Source organism: Dipodomys merriami, unplaced genomic scaffold (assembly GCF_024711535.1).
Source record: "Dipodomys merriami isolate MVZ:Mamm:240054 unplaced genomic scaffold, mDipMer1.0.p SCAF_146, whole genome shotgun sequence".
Taxonomy (NCBI): Eukaryota; Metazoa; Chordata; class Mammalia; order Rodentia; family Heteromyidae; genus Dipodomys; species Dipodomys merriami.
Window position 1 is genome coordinate 606,882 of NW_027202782.1, and position 21,917 is coordinate 628,798.

General features: G+C 40.4%; 1 protein-coding gene across 1 annotated transcript in view; it reads left to right on the plus strand.

Moving 5' to 3' along the window:
* Window positions 1-11,570: 11,570 nt before the first annotated feature.
* The window catches only part of Marco (macrophage receptor with collagenous structure), a 40,104-nt gene continuing 29,757 nt past the window's right edge, over window positions 11,571-21,917 (plus strand). The window contains exon 1 of the mRNA XM_070021849.1: window positions 11,571-11,724. Within this exon, the coding sequence (XP_069877950.1) occupies window positions 11,616-11,724 (109 nt within the window). The 5' untranslated portion in view covers window positions 11,571-11,615. The remainder of the gene's footprint in view (window positions 11,725-21,917) is intronic.

Genomic DNA, 21,917 nt, shown 5'->3' on the forward strand with positions numbered 1-21,917 from the left:
CAAGAGCTCCAGCTTCTTTAGTTATATGCAAGAGAAACCAAATTAGTCACTTAGCAAAAGGAAAACTATTGCAAGAATTTTGGGAACTTCCAGATCATAGAAAGAACTGAGATTAGGAAAGAAAACAATGGGCCAATTCAGCGGTTCAAAAAGTAGGAAGCAGGGCAGATCCATGGTCAAGGAGCAGGAATGACCTGATTAGGACCACACTGCCAGAAAGAGGCGAGACCCTAAATGTTTTTAGAGTGAGCTAGACCCCTCTGTCCAAGACTTAAATACTAAGAAAGGGTTATGCTGTTGACTCAGCTTTGTTGGCTTGCCAACTGCTTCGCTTGATAGACAGTGATTTATCATGTCTGCAATAGACTAAAGGACTATAGGGAAGAGGTGGTGCTGATGTGGGAAATTAGGATGCTGTAAACTGGGATGGTTGCACATGCCTGTAATCCTAACTCATCAGAAGGTTCAGATGTGATGATTAAGGCTTGAAGTGAGCCCTGGCAGAAAAGTCCATAAGACACATTTCTAATTCACTAGCCAAAAGCTGGAGGTAGAGGTGTGGCTCAAGTTATAGAATGCCAGCCTTGAGCAAAGAAGCCAAGTGAGTGCACAAGGCTCTGAGTTCAAGCCCCAGTATTGACACTGAATAAATGAATGAAATTAAAATGCTGTAGGAAGAGGAAATGGATGCCAGACAACTCCCAAAACTGCAATTGCTGGCTATAGCAACCCAGTGGAAGTACATGTTATGGCTTTAGCCATTCTAAAGTACTAGAGTGTCTCTCTCTGCTTCATCAGCTAATGCCAACATGGAGACAGGGTGACATCAGTCTTCCGTTAAGATTGAGAAGTGGTTGTCTTAGCATGACACAGCAACATGAACCTCCAAGCTACCTGTCTGCTAATCGTACTCTACCTATACCTATTACTTTATCAGTCCTCCAGGTACTCAATGAGGCCACAAAAGAACCTTCTCCCTCCATCTCTGGTGCACATGGCCAGTCAGCCCTCTTGGGGCTAGGGCTTCCTAATAGCCAGCTTTTTAGAAATGAAAGTCAGAGGGAAAAGAGAAAACTAAGCAGATATCCCAGCCCTGAACTCTCTTGCACAAGCACCTACTTCTACTTTTAGGTTCAAATCACACCATGCATCTGCGAGTCTCCCAGGGGGTCATAGGGCACATAGAACAGCTAGTGAGCAAACTCTGCTTTCCCCAAGGGAGTGTCCCTCTGAACCCTGACTTCCCTGGGTGTGGAGAAAAAAAAGAGAAGATAATGGCTTACCCTCCACATTGGCTGAGTTTAAAGGTCTCATTGTGTCCAGATCCAGTGGCTCATATTTGTAATCTAGCTACTGAGGAGACTGAAAACTGAGGATCCTGGTTCAAAGCCAGCCTGGGCAGAAAAACTCCGAGAGACTCTTACCTCTAGTTGACCACAAAAATCCAGAAGTAGATCTATGACTCACGTGGTATACCACTAGCCTTGAGCAAAAATCAGAGATAGCCCCCAGCCACTAAGTTCAAGCCCCATTACAGGAAAAAATAAATAAATAAAATAAAATAAATAAAAACAATCTGAGACTGGGATAATTTTGTCATTTGTAAACAAGAGAAATCTGTTTTCTCACAGGTCTGAGGGAAATCCAATATCAAAGTGCCAGAAGAAGATCCAGTAGTCTTCAGAGGGCTGCCTTCTCTTTCAAGATGGTGACACATCACTGCATCCTCCAAAGTGAAGAAATGGGATTCTCTCTCAAGGTAGAAGGTAAAAGACTGAGAAACTGGGTACCTGTGCCTCACAACTGTAATCTTGCTTACTCAGGAGACTGAGATCTGAAGGATCACAGTTTAAGACCAGCCAAGACAGAAAAAGCCCATGGGACTCCCTGTCAATTAACCAGAAAATGCTGGGCTACAGACATGGTTCAAGTGGTAGAGAGTCAGCCCTCACAACCAAGTTAAGAAACCACGAGGCTCAAAGTTCAAGTCTTGGTATCCGCACTAAAAAAAGTAAGGAAAAACTCTGCTTAAAACTTCTTTTCATCCCATCTCGAGGGAAGGAATAGTAGGGGGAAAACAAAGGAGGAGACAACAATGCTTGATAAGAAATGTATTCATTACCTTGCTCATATAACTGTAACCCCTCCTCTGTAAGTATTTTTCACAATAAAAAAACTTATTATAAAAACCCCTCTTTTCATAATTTAATTCCCAAGGAAAAAGACCCATAACCTAGTCAGCTCTTAAAAACCCTTGTGTATTTTTTTTATTGTGAAAATACCGTACAGAGGGGTTACAATTACATGGACAAGGTAATGAGTACATTTCTCATCAAGCATTGTTGCCTCCTCCTTTGTTTCCCCTTCTCATCCCTTCCCATCTCCCCTCCCCTCATACCCCAACTCGTGCCAAAGTTGTAAAGTTCATTTTCGACATAACATCTTGTACATCTCATTGGTACAATGGGTCCACCTGTATCCCTATTTAAACAATTAAGGAAACATACTGGGGAGAAGTTGAGTCTCAGTGACATCATGTGAGAATCTGAATTCAATCAAGTTATAACTTGAATCTAGTTCCAAACAACCTTTAAGTACCTGAGATTATAATTTCCCTTTATATGTGAATAAACTAATTTGACTTAAAAAAAAAAACCTTGTGTTTTAATACTATCACTTGGCCATAAATTTCAGCACCTGAAATTTGAGAGGACCCATTCAAACATTTGATGAACATTTGTAATTACTACATATTCTTGCTGTTTGGAGCTTTTCATTCACTTAAAAACTTAAGTCTGATCTCTCTGGTATTAGTATGATCACTTCGTATCTTTTTGGTTATACACTGGAATATCTTATTTCAACCATTCACTTTCAACATATTTCAATCTTTGCATTTAAAATGAGTGTCTTATAGACTCATTTTATGATATGGTTTATTTTATGGTTTATTCATTCATGTTTCTTAACCTATTTTTTTTTTTTTGGTCCAGTTGTGGGACCTAACTCTGGGCCTGGGTGCTGTCCCTCAGCTCTTCAGCTCAAGACTAGCGCTCTACCACTTGGGCCACAGCACCACTTCTGGCTTTTTTCTTTTTTCTTATGTGGTGCTGAGGAATTGAACCCAGGGCCTCATGCATGCAAGGCAAGCGCTCTATCACTGAGCCACCTTCCCAGCCCCAGAAATAGTTTTGTTTTGTTTTGTTATGTTTTTGGGTCTGGTTGTGGGGCCTGAACTCTGGGCCTGGGCGCTGTCCCTCAGCTCTTCAGCTCAAGGCTAGCGCTCTACCACTTGGGCCACAGCACCACTTCCGGCTTTTTTCTTTTTTCTTATGTGGTGCTGAGGAATTGAACCCAAGGCCTCATGCATGCAAGGCAAGCACTCTACTACTGAGCCACCTTCCCAGCCCCCCTATTTTTTTTTTTTTTACCAAATACTGTCATTTAATATGAATCCACTTATTCTTAGTTACTGAAAAGGAGGGATTTAATTTGTCTGTTTAATTTTTCTATTTTTCTACATGCTTTATACCTTTTGTTTCTATTTCCTCAGTTATTGCTTCCTTTTTATTTATGGGCTTTTTTTCTATTTATTGATTGCCATGTTATTTTTTTCACATGTAAATTCAAAACTATTTTCCTCTGTGGTTACCATGAGAATTCCACTTCCATCTTAAAGTTATAATAATCCAATTTGAACTTACCCAACTTAACTTTAGTAACACAAACAAATGCCCCTGGAGTAACTGTCTTTCTTTTCTGTTATTAATGCCTTCTTTTCCTTAGCATTTATGATTTTAAGACCCAGCACCTCCCATATACTAGGTAAGTACACTACCACTGAATTATATCCCCAGATTTAAAAAATATTATTTTGAATGGGGAAGGGGAAGAATAATGGTAGAAGAGTTGACACTGATCAAGACGCACTGTACACATAAATCAACATGTAACATTGAGAGCCCTTTGTATAAGTATTTGAAAATAATAAAAATAAGTATATTATTTGGAGCTAGAACCTAACTCAATTACCGCTGGCCTCCAACTTGTAAATCCTTCTGACTCAGCCTCCTGAGTGTTGGGATTGCAGTCATGCACCACCAACCTGGCTTGCTATTAATGCCTGTATACATTATGTGTATATATTATTAGTAATGGGAGATTTTTTAATGCATTTGTCTTCTATTAGTATGAAAGCTAAATATAAAGACATAGACACAAATTACAACAATACTTAATTTTCTTTTGTGCAGGTTCTAGGGCTTGAACTCAGGGCCTGGAAGCTGTCCCTGAGTTGTTTTGCTCAAGTCTAGCACTCTACTACTTGAGTCCCAGCTCTACTTCCAGTGTTTTGGGTGGCTAACTGAAGGTAAGAGTCTCACAGACTTTTCTGCCTAGGCCGGCTTAGTACCATATTCCTCAGACTTCAGACTCCTGATTAGCTAGGATTGCAGGCATGAGCTCCCAACACCTAGCTTAATAATACTTATTTTTTAATTGTATTTCTACATGTACCTCTATAGGAAACCTTTAATTCTTCATATGGCTTCCAGTTTCTGATAAGCTTCTTTACACTTCCAAGGGTTGTCTTTAGCATTTCTTTCAGAGCTAGTGTAGGGTAACAATTTCCCAGCTTTCGTGTATAGGGGTTGCTATTATTTCTTCTTCATTTCTGAGGGACAGTGTTGCCAAGAATTGAATTCTCAGCTGACCACTTTTTCCTTTCATCACGGCGACTCCTCAACCCTCTGTATTACTCTGGCCTTCAGGGTTTCTGGTGTGAAAGCAGCAGAAATCTTACTAAGTGTCCTTGGATATGATGACCAGCTTCTCCATTGCTGAGTCTCTCTTTAACTTTTGAATATTTGATTATAATGTCCATAGCCTTTAGTTGCCCTGAGTTTATCTACTTTTTAAAAAGTTGAGTGTCTTGCTTTTATATAGATTTTCATCTCTTATCAAATTTGGGGTATTTTCACACCTTATGTCTTCAGATATTTATTCTGCTTTTCTATTTCTCTTCTCCTTCTAGAATTACTATGAGGTGTGTGTTGGTTTTTCTCTTGTGCCTACAGGCCCTTTAAGCCCCATCCTATTCACTCTTGTCTCTTCTGTTTTCTTTCTGCTCCTCAGACTCTCGAATCTCAATCTATGTTCACATTTGCCACTTCTTTCTTCAGCTTCATCAGATCTGCATGTGAGCTTCTCTTTTTTGTTTTCTTAGTTATTTGGTTTTCAGCTTCAGGATCTCTTTGAATACTTTCTATTTTGTCATTACTATTTTCATGGTATCTATGCATTGTCTTCATCTGACCATCTCTGCTTTTATATCTTTATCTTTAGATCTTTAGGACAGCTGTTTAAATCTCTTTAATAATTCTGTTCAGGTTATGTTTTCTGCTTGTTTTTTTGTCTCCTTGAATGAGCCATTTTTTAATTTTTGTATGTCCCTTGAGCAGTTTTGGTGAGAGGCAGGCATTTAAATCATATAAAATGGAAACTCTGGAAATAATATTCTTTCCTCAATATTTTCTGGGTCTGGATTACTGTAAGGTGTCTCTCTTCCAGCAATCAGCCTAAGATGAAAGTTCAAGTTATTATTATTATTTTTTTTTTTTGGTCTGGTTGTGGGGCCTGAACTCTGGGCCTGAGTGCTGTCCCTCAGCTCTTCAGCTCAAGGCTAATGCTCTACCACTTGAGCCACAGCGCCACTTCCGGCTTTTTTCTCCTTACTTATGTGGTGCTGAGGAATCGAACCCAGGGCCTCAGGCATGCAAGGCAAGCACTCTACCACTGAGCCAACTTCCCAGCCCAGTTCAAGTTATTTCTGAGCTTACCTTTCTCTCTGGGCATGTACAGCGGCTATTGGAATTCCTCTCTATACAGGGTTGTTTTCAGTGTCCCAAACAACAAGTGGTACTCCTTTATATTCCTGGAAGCCACTTAGCTTGCAGGAACTGAAACGGTGACGTACAGCCTGATGCCTGCCACTCAGTGATGAACAAAAAACAGCAATTCATACTCAGATCACAGAACTCTAAAATATGGAGGACAAAGACCTCATTGCCCACACTTGTTCCAGAAGCCATGTAAAAAACAAAACAAAACATTGGTTTCTATCTTCACAGCTTCCTGCTGTAGAGCTCAAAGGCTGGAGTGAGTAGCCAGCCCCTGCTATGTTGATGGATGAAGCCAATAAAAGTTAGCTAAGCCAGCCTCTGGAAGATGCATATACTCAAATAATCTATAGGTATAAAATAGTAACCTCAAACTATGATTGACATGGGAGGAATTGTCACCCTGCATCACTATTTTTCCTGCTATCTCTCCTTTATGTATTTAAAGGGTCACTCTGGTTGTACTATTCAACACAGGCTACACAGTATCAAGGACAGAGGTGTGGGGTTGGACGTGTAGCTCAAGTGATAGAGTTCCAGTAGTGACCAAGAAAGACAAACAAGAGTGCCAGGCCTTGAGTTCAAGCCATGGTGCTAGCTCACATACATACAAAAGGACAGAAATATGGACACCAAATTAGAAATATTTTGAAGCAATCATAGCAAGAGACTGTTGTGACTTGTACCTGAGTGGTGGCAGAGGGGTTGTAAGTTTCAGATTCTGGATCTATTTTGAGGTTTGAGCAATGTAACGTCTAATGGGCTGAATGTTGGGAAAGAAAGAGAGGGAGAGAGAGACAGTTCAAGGTTGACCGTAAGCTTTTTGACGGAAACAACTGCTGTGTTTGAAATGTCTCTGTTTTATATATTAGAAATATAAATTTGGGAATCATGATACACAGAATATCAAACCATGAGACCATCTAAATCATCTCTGTGGAAATGAGTAAGTGGAAAAGATGACCACAGGGTGTTTTAACATTAACAGGTAAGGAAAAGAGGAAGAACCAGTAAGAGGGACCAACAGTGATTGGTGAAATAGGAAGTCCAGTGAGGTAGGTAGAATATTACATGAAGAAGAGTTCATCAGTATTGTCAAAGTGAGTAGTTTTAGTTGAGTAGTGGTGGTAAGAGTCCCATTGGAATTTATCTACAAGGGCATAGAAGGAAGGAATTGAACACAGTGGAACTCTTTTAGGACAACTCTTTTAGGAAAGTTTACTAGAAAGGAAAGTAAATCATTGGGTGGTAGGTTGTAGGAAAGTGGGCCAGGGTAAGGGCTTAGACTTGTAGCAAAATGTGTGCTCACCAGTTGAGAAGAGTTCAATAGAGACATAAAATCAATGTCCTGAGGCAAAGACAGAACATGTTGGGAATTCCCTGGAGTTGGTGAGATGGGAGGGACTTTAGTGCCCACATAGAGACTAGTCTCTCTTTCTTTCTCTTTCTTACTCACTCTCCCCCTTCCTCTTTCTCTCCCTTCTTTTTCCCTCCCTCCCTCATTTTCTCTGAGAGAGGAAGAGTCTCTCTCTTTCTTCCTCTCTTTTTTCTTTTCTTTCTTTCTTCCTTCCTTCCTTCCTTTCTCTTTCTTTCTTTCTTTCTTTCTTTCTTTCTTTCTTTCTTTCTTTCTTTCTTTCTTTCTTTCTTTCCTTCTTTCCTTTTTTCCCTATACTGGGGTTTGAACTCAAGGCCTGAGCGCTGTCCTTTAGCTTCTTTACTCAAGGCTGGCACTTCTATTTGAGGTATAACTCCACTTTTGGCTTTTGAATGGTTAGTTGGAGCTAAGAATCTGATGGAATTTCCTATCTGGGCAGGCTTTAAACTCATGTGCCAGCCTCCTAAATAGCAGAATCACAAGTATGAGCCATTGGGGCCAACCTGGCACTTAATAGGATCCTGGAACAGGCATGAAGACTTGGTGACCCATCTTGCTGGAGTGTTTTCTTTGCTGTGGACCCTTAGGTTGACAAGGGTGCTTTTTAGATTGAGTGTCAACATGGTTGTCATGTTATAGTCTGGAATAATGTTTCTCAAGGGCTTTGTTTGGTAGCCTACCCAACATACTTACCGAGCTTGTTTAGGATCTACTAGTTGATAGAATATCGCACTCTAGTCATGGGCAATTGCTCACGTCTGTAATCCTAACTAATCAGGAGGCAGATTCTCTGTCTGGAGCATCAAGGTTCAGGGAAAGCAAACAAGTTCTCAGTCAATAAAAGTTGGCCATGGTGGGACACACCTGTCATCCCAGCTACATAGGAAGCATAAATAGGAGGATGATAGTCTAGTCCAGCCTGGGCATAAACTTGAGATCATATCTCAGAAATAACTAGGACACAAAGGGCTTGAAAGCATGGCTTTCAGAGTACCTGCCTAGCAAGCAGAAGCTCTGGATGCAAACCTTAGTACTATCCCTCTCCCGGCCCCAAAGCGAGCTGAGTAGAGGCCTCAAAGGGTAAGGGCTGCACTTCTTGGTGTCCTCAGTGTGAGCCACTGAGCTGCCCCTTAGAGAATGTCAGGACTTGGGGCTGGGAAGGTGGCTCAGTGGTGGAGCGCTTGCTTTGCATGCGTGAGGCCCTGGGTTTGATTCCTCAACACCCCATAAGCAAAAAGAAAAAAGCCAGAAGTGGCGCTGTGGCTCAAGTGGTAGAGCGCTAGCCTTGAGCAGAAGAGCTGAGGGACAGCGCCCAGGCCCCAGAGTTCAGGCCCCATGACCGGACCCTCCCCCCCCAAATAAAAAGAGAATGTCAGGACTCTGTTCTGATACTACATGATGAATGTAGTATCAATGCTAAATCCAATTATACATGCTCTGCTAGGAAAAGTGAAGCCTAACCTTGCCTTTCTTGAACAATGTCATCCCTAAATGCAAGAAACCTCTTCATCAAGAAGAGAAATAGCCAGCTTTGTGGTCCTGGAGATAAGAATGCCTGAGTGGAACTTAGGAAGAGATTGTGCTGTTTCTTACATGGTGTCTCTTGTGCTCGAGGGAAGGCTAAAGAGATGATGAAGGTGTACTCACAGTCAGGAACTTCATCTTCCATGCTAGCTTGACACAGACATTGTTCTGGGAAGTCCTTCATTTACAAACCTGCTCACACTTCTGACAGTTCCTTTTCTCCTCACCCACCTGGGGGCACCCAGGGGCAGCTCCTGCTGTCCCCTCTCCTGGAGATATTAAAAACGCAGAGCAACTGAGAGGACCAGGATGAGGAGAAGCAGAGAGCAGAATTGTCACAAATACAGTGAATGATATTTTTATTTAAAATGTCAATGTTTTATGAATCATGGAAGTGTTGCATTAATTTTGAGGGTATGATTTATTTATTGGTGCTGATACTAGGGCTTGGACTTAGGGCCCACGCACTGTCTCTTAGTGTTTTTTTGTTTGTTTGTTTGTTTATCTCTAGGTTGGAACTCTACCACTGAGCCACAGCTCTACTTCTGGTGACTAATTGGAAATCAGAGTCTCACAGACTTTTTTGCTTGGGCTGGCTTTGAAGCACAATCCTCAGATCTCAGCCTCCTTAGTAGCTAGGCTTACAGGTGTGAGCCACTAGCAACTGGCTGGGTCTCCTACACTCTAGTACAATGCCCTCCTGGCCTCATCCTTCCAACTCCCACTCACAGGCTTCCCAAGGGAGAGTGGACTAGCTGCAATCACTTGAAGTATCCACTTATTGCATAAGAAAAAGGTATCCATATCAATAATTCCATGTGGTTCCGCTAATGGATGCTTTCAGGACAAAGGCAGAAGGGTATCCTGTCTTCGGCCAACTCAGGATACTTCATTATTCTGCTTAGCAGTCCTCAGCCTAAAGGGGAATTCATTAAACCAGAGCTTGAAGCAGGAATGGGGAATCTTGGGATTGTAGCCCTAAATTAAGCCAGAATTAAGTCTTTACAAGTCAGTCCTGGATTCAAATCCCATCACAAGTCCTTTCTAATTGCATGATCTCAGGCAGATCACAAGTTATCATGAGTACTGAGTAATGTATGTAAAAATATCTGGCACAATTTATGAAATAACAATAAACCTTGGAGAATAATGAATAGTCTAGGAGATATGCTTTGTACTCAGATTCAGAGAAGCTAAGCAAGTCCATCCAAATCACACAGCAAAGTCATGGAAGAATGAATCTCATCAGCCCACAGCAAGGAGAAGAGACTTCTCTAGGGAAGCTCCCACAGCCTCTGCCAACCCCAGGGCCTGTCCCTACCCTCTAACTTTTTCTATCCCAGAGGTGGCTCCAGGCCCTCTGTGGAGAGCAGTGACTTCCACACTGTTGAAATTGTGGGCACCACTGTGGGCCTTTCTGCCTCTGCTCCCCAGGAGCTGCCAGTGACTCATTTTCCTGAACTTCATTCCCCTTTCAGTTTCTCTCAGAGAAAGTGTCTCATCATCCTGGGCCCGCAGGCCTCTGCTGCTTACTCCTCTGTTCCAAATAGACCCTAACTCCCAAGCCTCCCCCAGCTGGCCCATCTCTGTGAGGCTCGACTTCTCTTCCTTACCTAGGAGAACTTCCCTTTTTTTGTTTTTGGCGCCGGTCGTGGGGGCTTGAATTCAGGACCTCAAACTCTCGCTTGGCTTTTCCACTTAAGAATGGTACTCTACCACTTGAGCCACACCTCCACTTCTGGCTTTTTTGGTGCTTGGTTGGAGATAAGAATCTCAGGGACTCTCCTGCCAGGCTGCTTTCAAACTGCAGGTTTGATTCATGAAATACACTCACCACAGTGATTTCATGACTACCTTAACTTACAAAGGAGGAAAGTTGAACATCAAAACTGGGGTGACGTACAGTCACATAGCTGCTGTGAGGAAAAGGTAGAATAGGAAACAGCCATTCTGTGTGTGTGTGTGTGTGTGTGTGTGTGTGTGTGTGTGTGTGTGTGTGTGTGCATGTGTGTGTGCGTGTGCGTGTGCGTGTGTGTGTGTGTGTGTGTGTGTGTGTGTGTGTGTGTGCCAGAATGGAGGCTTAAACTCAAGACACCTCATTCTCACTCAAGGCCTGTGCTCTACCACTTAAACCGTGTCTCTCTACTTCCATTGCAGTAGCTCAGCTCTCCTCTGTGTCAGTCTCCAGGCTGCAGGACCAGGAGGAGGAATAGAGGGTTCTCCCCTCAGGGAGCTCAGATCTCACCTGGCCTACTTCCATACCTGCAAGCCCTAGCACAGATGAGAGACCACAAGGGGGCACACAGTGGGAGCAGCTTCCGAACTGTTCCTCGGCACATAAGCCACCAGGGACCTTACTAAACTGGTTTGCATTCATCATTTTTGGAGAGTGAGGGGAGATGCTGCAGGCCCAAGGGACCATGCCCTCAAGGAGGAGCGCTCAATATTGAAGCCAGACAGAGCAAAGCAGTAACTAGAACAGCCATCTAGGACAAAAGCAGAGCTCAGTCAAGCCCAGGAGAAGAAGACAGTGGTCCTCCCAGTATCATCTAGGGACTCTGAGGGCAAAGAGGTGACCCGACCCCCAAGCTCTCAATTCCCCATTCACAGCAGCTGCACCAAGTAGGCATTCCCTGTGTGAATGGCCTGTGTGAAGAAATTCCCCATCACACAAGATAAATTTTGCAAATTGAGAAGTCAGAGCCAAAGGGAAGTCCGGTGTGGTCTCCAACTAGTTACCGTAGTTATATGAGAGTGGGCTTCCTCTTACCAGGCATTTCTGCTGCCTCCAGGGCTTTGGCCACCTATAAAGCTTAGCAATGGGGAATAAGGAATCCCTCAAAGAGGAAGAGTTCCTGGGGTGTGCAGAAGAAGGAGCAGCTGTTGATCACATCATGTTCACTGCCACAGAGACCTTCCAAGTCAATGGTAAAGTACTGCTCCCCCATGCCGGCACTGCCCATAGACTCAGTGGATAGATACACAGGGAAGTGTCACTACATTGTTCATACTGGACCTGACACTCACCAGTGCACATTGGCATTGATCCATCTGTAATTTCTGCAGTGCTAGTAACAGATGGTGTGTCTCTAGCCTACAGTTGGCCTTTGTTTTAAGCTGCATCATTTTAAAAAATTTGTATTTAAATATTTTCATTGAGATAAAAGTCAATGTATTTTTTTCCATTTCTTGTTGGCTAGAGTGCATGCATAGCTTTATAATGAGTTGTAGTGGATTGAATACATCATTAGAAATTCAGTCACCCCGTCATCTTCATTTTCACCCTCAGAGTTACTGAGGTGATATGTGGTTGCATGTTGTAGAATACGTAGCACTTAAAGGAGTAGACTTGCATCCCAGAGGCAATCTCTGATTTCCTAGTCTAGCTGGAACCTTCTCTTGGAATCATCTTCCCAGGTGACTGGCTTTCTCGGAAGTTGTAATGAGGGAGCAATGGCAGTTTTAGGCACACACCTTCACAGACAGGAAGGTGGACAGAATGGAGATGCAAAATTATAAATCCTGGGTGCTGACTCTAGAAATTTACGGTGAGATAACAGAGAAAGGCTTGTATGTGGATGACTACAATCAATATTGTTTATTCAGAACTTTTTCAAATTCAGTGTACTGGAGATGTGACTGTTTTTTTCCTTTGGGTGCTGGTCCTGGGGCTTGATCTCAGGGCTTGGCAAGGTTGGTATTCTACCCCTTGAGCCATAGATTTTTTTTGTTCATGTGAGTATCATGGCTTTCCTTGTCTGGGCTGGCTTCAAACCCCAATCCTCAGATTTCAGCCTTCTGTGTAGCTAGGATTATAGACACGAGCCACCAGCCCCTGATTAGGGGTGACTTTTTAAGATACAGAAAATGTTCTAGAAAATCCAACTGATCACATATATTGAGGACCTATTGCCCATTGGGCACCACACCCAGCCCCAAGGAAAGAGACCTGGCATGGAGCTATCTCAAAGGGCCTAACTTCGGTGGTATAGCTGAGCCACCCCAGCCCTGTAAGCTGAACTTCTCCATATGGCTTGTTATAGGACATCATGGAAACACCAAACCTGATGGAGGATCTGGAAGTCAGAGCTGATGCCTCTTCTAAAGTGCAAAGGATACAGGGTCTGTTATAGGGAAAAAGGAATGGCTAGATGTAGAGTGAGGTGCTACATGCCCATGCTATCCCCACAAGGCATATTCTGAGAATAGTTGACTCCATATTGCTGCACTGAAATCGGAGGGGTAGGGGGACTCAGTGGGCTGAGGCTGGGCTCAGGAATGTGATTTTTTTCCCCCTGAAGCTGGGGTAGGGTGGTGGGGCTGAAGTGGGACTAGGAAACACTTGTTTGCAGCTGAGGTTGCCTGCTTTGGGAGATGGTGACAGGCTGGAGAGAGCAGGCAAGCCAGTGAGAGAGTGATGAGGAGAGACAATGAGACAGCGATGGAAAGGAAAGACAAGAACTGGAGCAGGAGAGAGGGTGAGTGAGGAAGACACAGAATCAACGACAAACTCCAGATTTCTGACTTTGTGGATGCCAGGATCTAAAATTCTAATGGAAAAAAAAATCACCATTACTTGGTCTTCAGAAGTGGAATTCCTAAGTGATAGAGATGTTTTCCCAAGTGAGTTCACAACTTCCTGCCTTCTAACTCAAAGATCATGAAACTTTCTAGATGAGTGTCATTGTAAACAGCAACCACGGGGTGTTTGACACACAGCGGGCCCCTAGCCTTACTGTAATAACAATGACTTGTTTCCCAGGACAAGGTAGCTCTAACTATTTTACATTTGTATTTTCTCTGCTAAAGAGTTTGCTCCCTGTTGGGTGCTGGTGGCTCATACCTGTCATCCTCGCTATTCAGAAGGCTGAGCTCTGAGGATCACAGTTTTAAATCAATTTGGGTAGAAAAGTCTACAATACTCTTATCTCCAATTAACCAGCAAAAAGCCTAAAATGGAGCTGTGGCTACAGCACTAGCCTCGAGTGAAAAAGTCAAGTGAGAACATGTGGCCTTGAGTTCAAGCCCCAGTACCATCACACACACACACACACACACACACACACACACACACACACACACACACACACACACACACACACACACACACACACACACACACACACATTTGCTCCTTTCTTTTCTTCTTTCCCTGTCATATATTGGTTTTATTTTTCTTTCTTTCTTTCCTTCTTTCTTTCTTTCTTTCTTTCTTTCTTTCTTTCTTTCTTTCTTTCTTTCTTTCTTTCTTTCTTTTTCTTTCTTTCTTTTTTTTTTTTTTTGGTTGGTCGTGGGGCTTGAACTCTGGGCCTGAGCACTGTCCCTCAGCTCTTCAGCACAAGGTGAGCGCTCTACCACTTGAGCTACCACCACTTCAGGTTTTCTGGTGGTTTATTGGAGATAAGAGTTTCACGGACTTTCCTGCCCAGGCTGGCTTTGAACCCTGATCCTCAGATCTTAGCCTCCTGAGTAGCTAGGATTACAGGAGTGAGCCATCAGCGCCCGGCTCAGGTTTTATTTTTCTTTAAAAAAAAAAAAAAAAAAAACACTTTCTTAAGTGTATGACTTAGGGTTCACCAAACACATCTTCCAAAAACATTTGTTTTTTTTGTTTTTGTTTTTGTTTTTTTGGGGGGGGTCCGGTCGTGGGGCCTGAACTCTGGGCCTGGACACTGTCCCTCAGCTCTTCAGCTCAAGGCTAGCGTTCTACCACTTGAGCCACAGTGCCACTTCCAGCTTTTTTTTTTCTTTTTGCTTATGTGGTGCTGAGGGATCGAACCCAGGGCCGCAGGCATGCAAGGCAAATGCTCTACCACTGAGCCACCTTCCCAGCCCTTCTTCCAAAAACATTTGTAATGTGAAGTTTTCTCTTATTTTCTCTATTATGTTCAGTATTGAAACATAAGTGGTCTAAACCTCTACTTGATAAAATATTAATCTTTTTCTATTTGGAAATTCCAAGAGGATGTTTTAACCATCTACTGCAGAAACTTTTAGAAGTGAACTTGAGAAACATATACCTATTTTTCTCTAAAGTTAATCTAAAAATGATGGTGAGTTTAATTTTTTTCGGCAAGCAATTCTAAATTCTGCAAAATGTTCTGTATCTGCCTTTATGTGGCCTTGGCGAGGCTCCTTCCTTTCTAGTTCAAGTACTACCTAAGGCCTAGCAAGGGCTTTATTACACAGAGGCCCTCTCCTCCTCCTCCTCCCCCACCCCCCTCCTTCTCTTCCTCCTCCTCCTTCCTCCTTCTCATCGTTGTCATTGTCATCTTCATCATCTTCAACTTATTCCTCCTGCAGTTTGAGCTCAGGGCTTCAAGCTTTCTTGGCTGATGCTCTACCACTTGAGCAATGTCTTCATTCTTGCTTTTTGCTGATTAATTGGAGATGGAGTCTAGTGAAGTTTTTTACCTAATCTGGCTTTGAGTCACAATCCTCCAGCCATCAGCCCGCTGTGTCGATAGGCAGAGCTGAACCATAGAGGCCCAGCTCTTTTACTTCTTACCAGCCCCTTTGGGAGTATAGCTGACAAAAATTGTACATACTTTTGGCACATATGTGGTGATTTGATATATAGGTGAAATGATTGCACAAAATCAGCTTTAGTTTCCTGAAGGAACATGCTAAGGGCTGTTATACTTAGGGGGACACAAACCCCAGCTCCTTCCTTAAGAATTAATGTGCAACCCTCATTTCTCCCTTCAACCACAGGGCATTGGAACTGGAACAAGCCCATTTATATTTGTCCCTGTGGACACTATCTTTCTGGTATTGATTGTTTCTACCTTTCTCAAACTTAAGAACATTAGTGTGAAAAAAAAAAGCCCTTGCTGGATTTTTTTTTACAGGAATTCTGTTATAACTATAGATAAATGTAGAAAAAAAATGACATCTTAACTGTATTCAGGCTTACGTCCATTTATATCTATAAACATAGTATATCTCTTCACTTATTTATTTGAATTTGTTAAATCAGAATTTTATAATTTTTAGAATATAGATTCTGTTTTATTAGATTTACATTGAATTGTTTCATTTTCTTTGGCATGATTAACAATGTTACTGTGCTTTAATTTTGGTTTCTATCATATTTTGTTACTTAATAGCAATGTGATTGAATTTTATATGTTGATCTTTTATTCTATAGCTTTAGTGAACTTGCTTATAGGTACTAGATATTTTGTTTTTAAAGATTCTTTCTCCAAAGAATATATATATATATATATATTTTTGTTTTTGTTTTTGTTTTTGTTTTTTGTTTCCTTTTCTTTTCTTATTGCACTGGCTAGAACCTCTTAACACTACACTGAATAAGATTATAGTTAGAGACATCCTTGTTTTGTTTATGGTCATAAGAAGAAAGCATCCGTCTTTCAGCACAAAGAATGGTGTTAGCTTTAGGTATTTTGTAGATGCCTTTTTTTAAGTTGAGACTTGACTGAGAGTTTATTCTTCAGTTTGTAGGAAATTTCAATATCAAGTTATTATTTGTTATGAGCTACAATGATGAATCATGAGAGTTTTATTGTGGATTTTATTTTGCCAAATGCTTTTCCACATCAATTTATGATTTCTTCATTTTGTTGAGTTGATGGATTATTTCAGTTAGTTTTCAAATATTAAATCATTTTTGTATCTCTGAAATTCTCTTTAGTTATGACATAGAAGTCTTTTTATACATTGCCTGATAGTAATATTTTACCAAAGATTTTTGTGTCAGTGTTTTTTCTTTGTTTGTTTTTGTTTTAGTGTGTTTTCTTTGTTTGTTTGTTTTTGTTTTTGGCTGTGAGGGATGAACTCAGGGCTTGGGCACCCTCTCTGAGTTCTTTTGCTCAAGTCTATCCCTCTATCACTTTGAGTCATAGCTCCACTTCCAAGATATTGGCTTTTAGTTTGTAATTTTCCTCTTTCTTTTCTTCCTCTTCTCTTCTTCCCTTTTCTCTGTCTTTTTATAACGATAATTCTGGGTTCATACAATGAGTTGGGAAGTATTCCCTCCTCTTTCAAATGAGACTGTGTAAGATTGACCCTAACTGGTGTTCTTTCTATTTCTTTTATTTTGATAGTTATAGGAATTGAACTCAGGGCTGCGTGCTTGTTAGGCAGGCGTCCTGCCACTTGAGCCACTTCTCCAGCCTTCCCCAGCACTTTTTATTATCGGTGCTATTATGGAGTTGTATGAAAGGGTTACAACTCCACAAGTCAGGTTATGAGTACACTGCTTCTTGGGCAATCTCACACCTTCCTTTGCTTTCCCCCATTTCACCCCTCCCAACTCTATCCACAAGTTACATAGCTCAGTTTTTACAGTGTATATTGATCACAATGATTGCATTTGCTCCATTTCTGCCTCCCCGTTCCCACCTCAAAAAAAGCATATTTCTATTTTCTACTTTCTGGCATTCATTTTGCTAAATAGCACTGTAGTTGTTTATCTCTCTGAGCCTGGCTTGCTTCACTTCACGTGATTTGTTCTAGATTCAACCATTTCTTTGAACATGGCATAATACTATTCTTTCTATGGATGAGTACAATTCCATTGCACATAAGTACCACATTTTTGGATCCACTCATATATTGTAGGGCATTTAGGCTGTTTCCATAACTTAGTAATTGCAAATAATGCACCAATGAACATGGACGTGCAAGTGTCTATCGTATTCTGACTTGTAATATTCTGGGTAGATGCCCAGGGGTGGTATGGCTGGATCATAGGATAGTTCTATGCTTAGTTTTTTTTTGTTTTTGTTTTTGTTTTTTTAAGAATTCCCACACCCACTTTTTGTAGCAGTACTAGAGCTTGAGCTTAGGGCCTCATGTTTCTGCTGAGTTTTTTTCTTTTGTTTTTTCCCACTTCCAGTCCTTTTTTTGCATTGGCTAGTTCTGAAGTAACATCTTGCTTTATACTCAAGCCAGCTTGAGCAGTGATGTTCCTGCCCGTTTTTGCCCTGTAGCTGTGATAATAGACACAAACTATCATGCCCACCAATTGGTTGAGATAGAGTCTAAAGAACTTCTTTTTTTCCTGGCCTTGTCTCAAACTGCAATTCTCAAGTTGCTAGTATTACAGGCTTGTGCCATTGTGCCCATCCTAATTCTTCTTTAAATGGTAATTTAAAGACTCCTGTAAAATCATCTGAATACTTCTTAACTAAAAATAAAATGAATTTACTTGTATAAGATATTCATATTGTCTATTTTATGTTAGTTGTATTTTAGTAGCTTATGTTTTTTTAAATAAATGGAACCATTTCCTTTAAATTATGAGCATAATGTTACTAATAGTATATGTTTATTTTCTTTATAATGATTGCAGGATCTGCAAGGGAATTCCATTTCAATTTTTAATATTAATTATTCATGCAATATTTCTATCTTTTTTGTGCTAGTCTTGGGATTTGAACTCAGAGCCTGGACACTGTCCCTGAGACTTTGTTCCAAGGTTAACCTTCTACCACTTGAGTCACAATTCCACTTCCATGTTTTGTTTTGTTTTGGTGCTTACTTGGAGATAAAAATCCATGTACTTTCCTGTCTTGCTGGCTTTGAACTTTGATTCTCAGCTCTCAGCCTCCTGAGTAACTAGGAATAGAGGCAAGAACCATAGCACCCAGCTCATTTTTCTTTTTAATCGCTATCAGTCTTACTAGAGGGTTGTCAGTGAAAAGGATTTTGATCAAGAAGTGGCTTTTTGTTTCGTTGTTTTTCACTTCTGTCTTCCCATTTTAAATTTCACTGAAGTCTGCACTTATCTTTATTTATTCATCAGGATTTTGCATCCCGGTGATGAAACACCTGACAGAAACAACAATGTAAAAATAATTTATTTTGACTTATAGTTTCAGATAATTCCAGCTATAACTGTGTGGCACTATGTATTTGATCAAAACATCTTGGTAGCTGAAGGGTGTGTTGAAGATTGACAGTCCACTTCATGGTGAACTAGAAGCAGAGAAAGACAGGATACAGGAAGAGGCCAAGGCAACATATAGCCCCAGAGACATATCCTCAGTAACCTACTTCCTCAAGTTATGTCTCACTTCTGCCTTAAAGCCTCTCTCAGCAATGTCATCATTTTATGACTCCATCAAGGGTTGAATCCACGATTTGTATCAGAGACCCTAGCACACAGTCATCTCTGGTAAATACCTTCACACACACACTCAGAGGCTAATCAAATTGACCATCAGAATTAACCATCACATTTCATTATTTCCTTTTTCCTTATTGATGAGGGTGTATTTTGTTCCTTATTACTAGTTTCTTGAGGTAGGAACTTACTTTGATTTGAGGCCTTTTAAATGGTGCTATAAAATTTCTTGTCAGGACTGTATTAGTTATATCCCATAAAATTTGATATAGCATATTTTCATTTTTATTCAGTTTTATTTTTAACATTTTCTTTTAGACTTTTCTGTATAACTCATACACTATGTATAAGTGTTTTTTAATGTATATATATTTTTTATTGTGAAAATACTGTACAGAGGGGTTACAATTACATGGACAAGATAATAAGTACAGTTCTTATCAAGCATTGTAGCTTCCTCTTTTGTTTTCCTTTCCCATTCCTTCCCATCCTCCCGCCCCAAAGAATCCTCCTCCCCCTTTTCCCCCCCCAACCAAAGTTGTAAAGTTTTTTTTTCGACATAACGACTTGTACATCTCATTGTTGCAATGGGTCCACCTGTATCCCTATTTAAACGATTTGTTTTTTCCCTTCCCCTCTACAAATTATACCAACATCAAATACAGTGAATGCAGGGGTTATACCATGGGGTAGTGTATAAGTGTTTTGTTAAAACTTCCAAATATTGGGGGGCTGGGAAGGTGGCTCAGTGGTAGAGCGCTTGCCTTGCAAGCCTGAGGCCCTGGGTTCGATTCCTCAGCACCACATAAGCAAAAAGAAAAAAAAAAAACCAGAAGTGGCGCTGTGGCTCAAGTGGTAGAGTGCTAGCCTTGAGCTGAAGAGCTGAGGGACAGCACCCAGGCCCAGAGTTCAGGCCCCACGACCGGAACCCCCACCCCCAAAATTAAAAAAATTAAAAAAAAACTTCCAAGTATTTGGAGATTTTCATGTTGTCTGTGTGTTTTAAATTCCTACTTTTATTATACTATTATCAAAGAAAATTCTCTTATATAACCTCTTTTAAAACATATTTAATGAAGACATGGCCTATCTTGATATTCATCAATAGTCATCCATATTCATCTGTATGGTCTTGAAAAGAATCTGTATTCGGCTGCTATTACATGGAGTGTTCTTGACGCGATCATTAGATCCTGTTGCCTGCTGATTTTCTAATTGAAAGCAGGGTATTCAAGTCCACAGATAGAAATAAAGAATTGTCTATTTCTCCTTTCAGTTATATCAGTTTTTACTTCCTATATTTTAAGGTTCTTGTATATAGTATCTTAGAAGTAGCAAATAGTTGGGTCAAGTTTTAAAATTAGTTTTACAATATCTACCTTTTGATAAGTATATTTAAATCATATAGATGTAAGGTAATTATTGACATGTTAAGGCTTAAATCTGTAATTTTATTGTATGATTTTTGTTTTGTCCCCCTTTCTCATCCATATGTTTTTCTTTTCTTCCTTCCAATGAGTTATTGAAATACCTTTATAAATTCAATTTAGATTTATTCATAGTATTTTTAGTCCATTGGTTTGAATTTGAATAGGTTCTTTGGCATTTCTACCTATAAAAAGAATCACAGTCTATTGATACTAACGTTTTACCATTCATATCCAGTGCAAAAACCCTATTTCCATTTGGATCCTTAAGCCATTACCTCTTATAAAATGTAATCACCTTAAGTATTTCCTCTACACACATTGTAAGTAATATCACATGACATAATAATTTTGTTGGAAGCACTAAGGACCTATGCTTGTCAGGCAGGCACTCCAACACTTAAGCCACAACTTCACCATAACCTTTCTTTTTCTTTATTCTTCCTTCCTTCCTTCCTTCCTTCCTTCCTTCCTTCCTTCCTTCCTTCCTTCTTTTCTTCCTTCCTTCTTTTCTTCCTTCCCTTCCTTTCCTTCTTTCTTTCTTTCTTTCTTTCTTTCTTTCTTTCTTTCTTTCTTTCTTCTTTCCTTCCTTCCTTCCTTCCTTCCTTCTTTCCTTCCTTCCTTCCTTCCTTCCTTCCTTTCCTTCTTTCCTTCTTTCTTTTTTAAATCTTACTTTATTTTTTGCCATGCCCCCCACTTCTGACTTTTACTGGTTATTTGTAGAGTCTTGAGGATTTGTTTGTTTGAGCTGGCTTCAACCCTTATACTTTCATTATTAAAAATAAAATTTTGTATTTATTCCCAGGCTAGACTGTACCACAATCCTCCTATTTATACTTTCTACACATCCAGGATATCAGGCACATGCCATCACCCCTAGCTTTAATTAGTTGAGCTAGTGTCTTTCAGACTTTTTGCCCAAGCTGGTCTTGATCAGTAAGTCTTCTGATCTCTACTTCCCAAGAAGCTAGAATTACAGATGTAAGCCACAGCACCCAAATGACATTATGCTTTTTTTTAAACAATCAAGTATGGTTTTAGAAACTCATGTAGAAAAGAGTAGTCTAATATAGATCCAAATTTTACTCTTTAGTTATTGAAATTCCAGGCCTTCTTCTATGACCATTTCCTATTTGGAAAACTCTAGTCATTCTTTAAAGTTACATCACTAACAAGAGATTTTCTTCATTTTCTTTCATCTGAGAACGTCTATTTCCTACCATTCCTGAAGGATATTTTAATTGGTGATAGGATTCATAATTGGCAATAGTTTCTTTTTAGCACATAAGAAAACTTTGTGTCCTTATATGTGGTCACAGTTTTAGATGATGTCTGCTGTCATTCAAATCAGTGTTCCTTTGTAGGAAATGTGGCATTCTCTCTGGTTGCTTTCAAGGCCTTTTCTTTTTTAAGGTTTTAATTTTTCTTCATGTCTAGATTTTTCATGCATTTAACTATGATATGACTTAGGTTTATCATGTTTGTAGTTTATTCTTTAATCTATGCATTTCACAACACTCAGAAGGCTTAACCATTACTTCTTTGAACATTTTCTTGGTCCTATAAAGTCTCCTTGATGATATGAATGATGGGTATTTTGT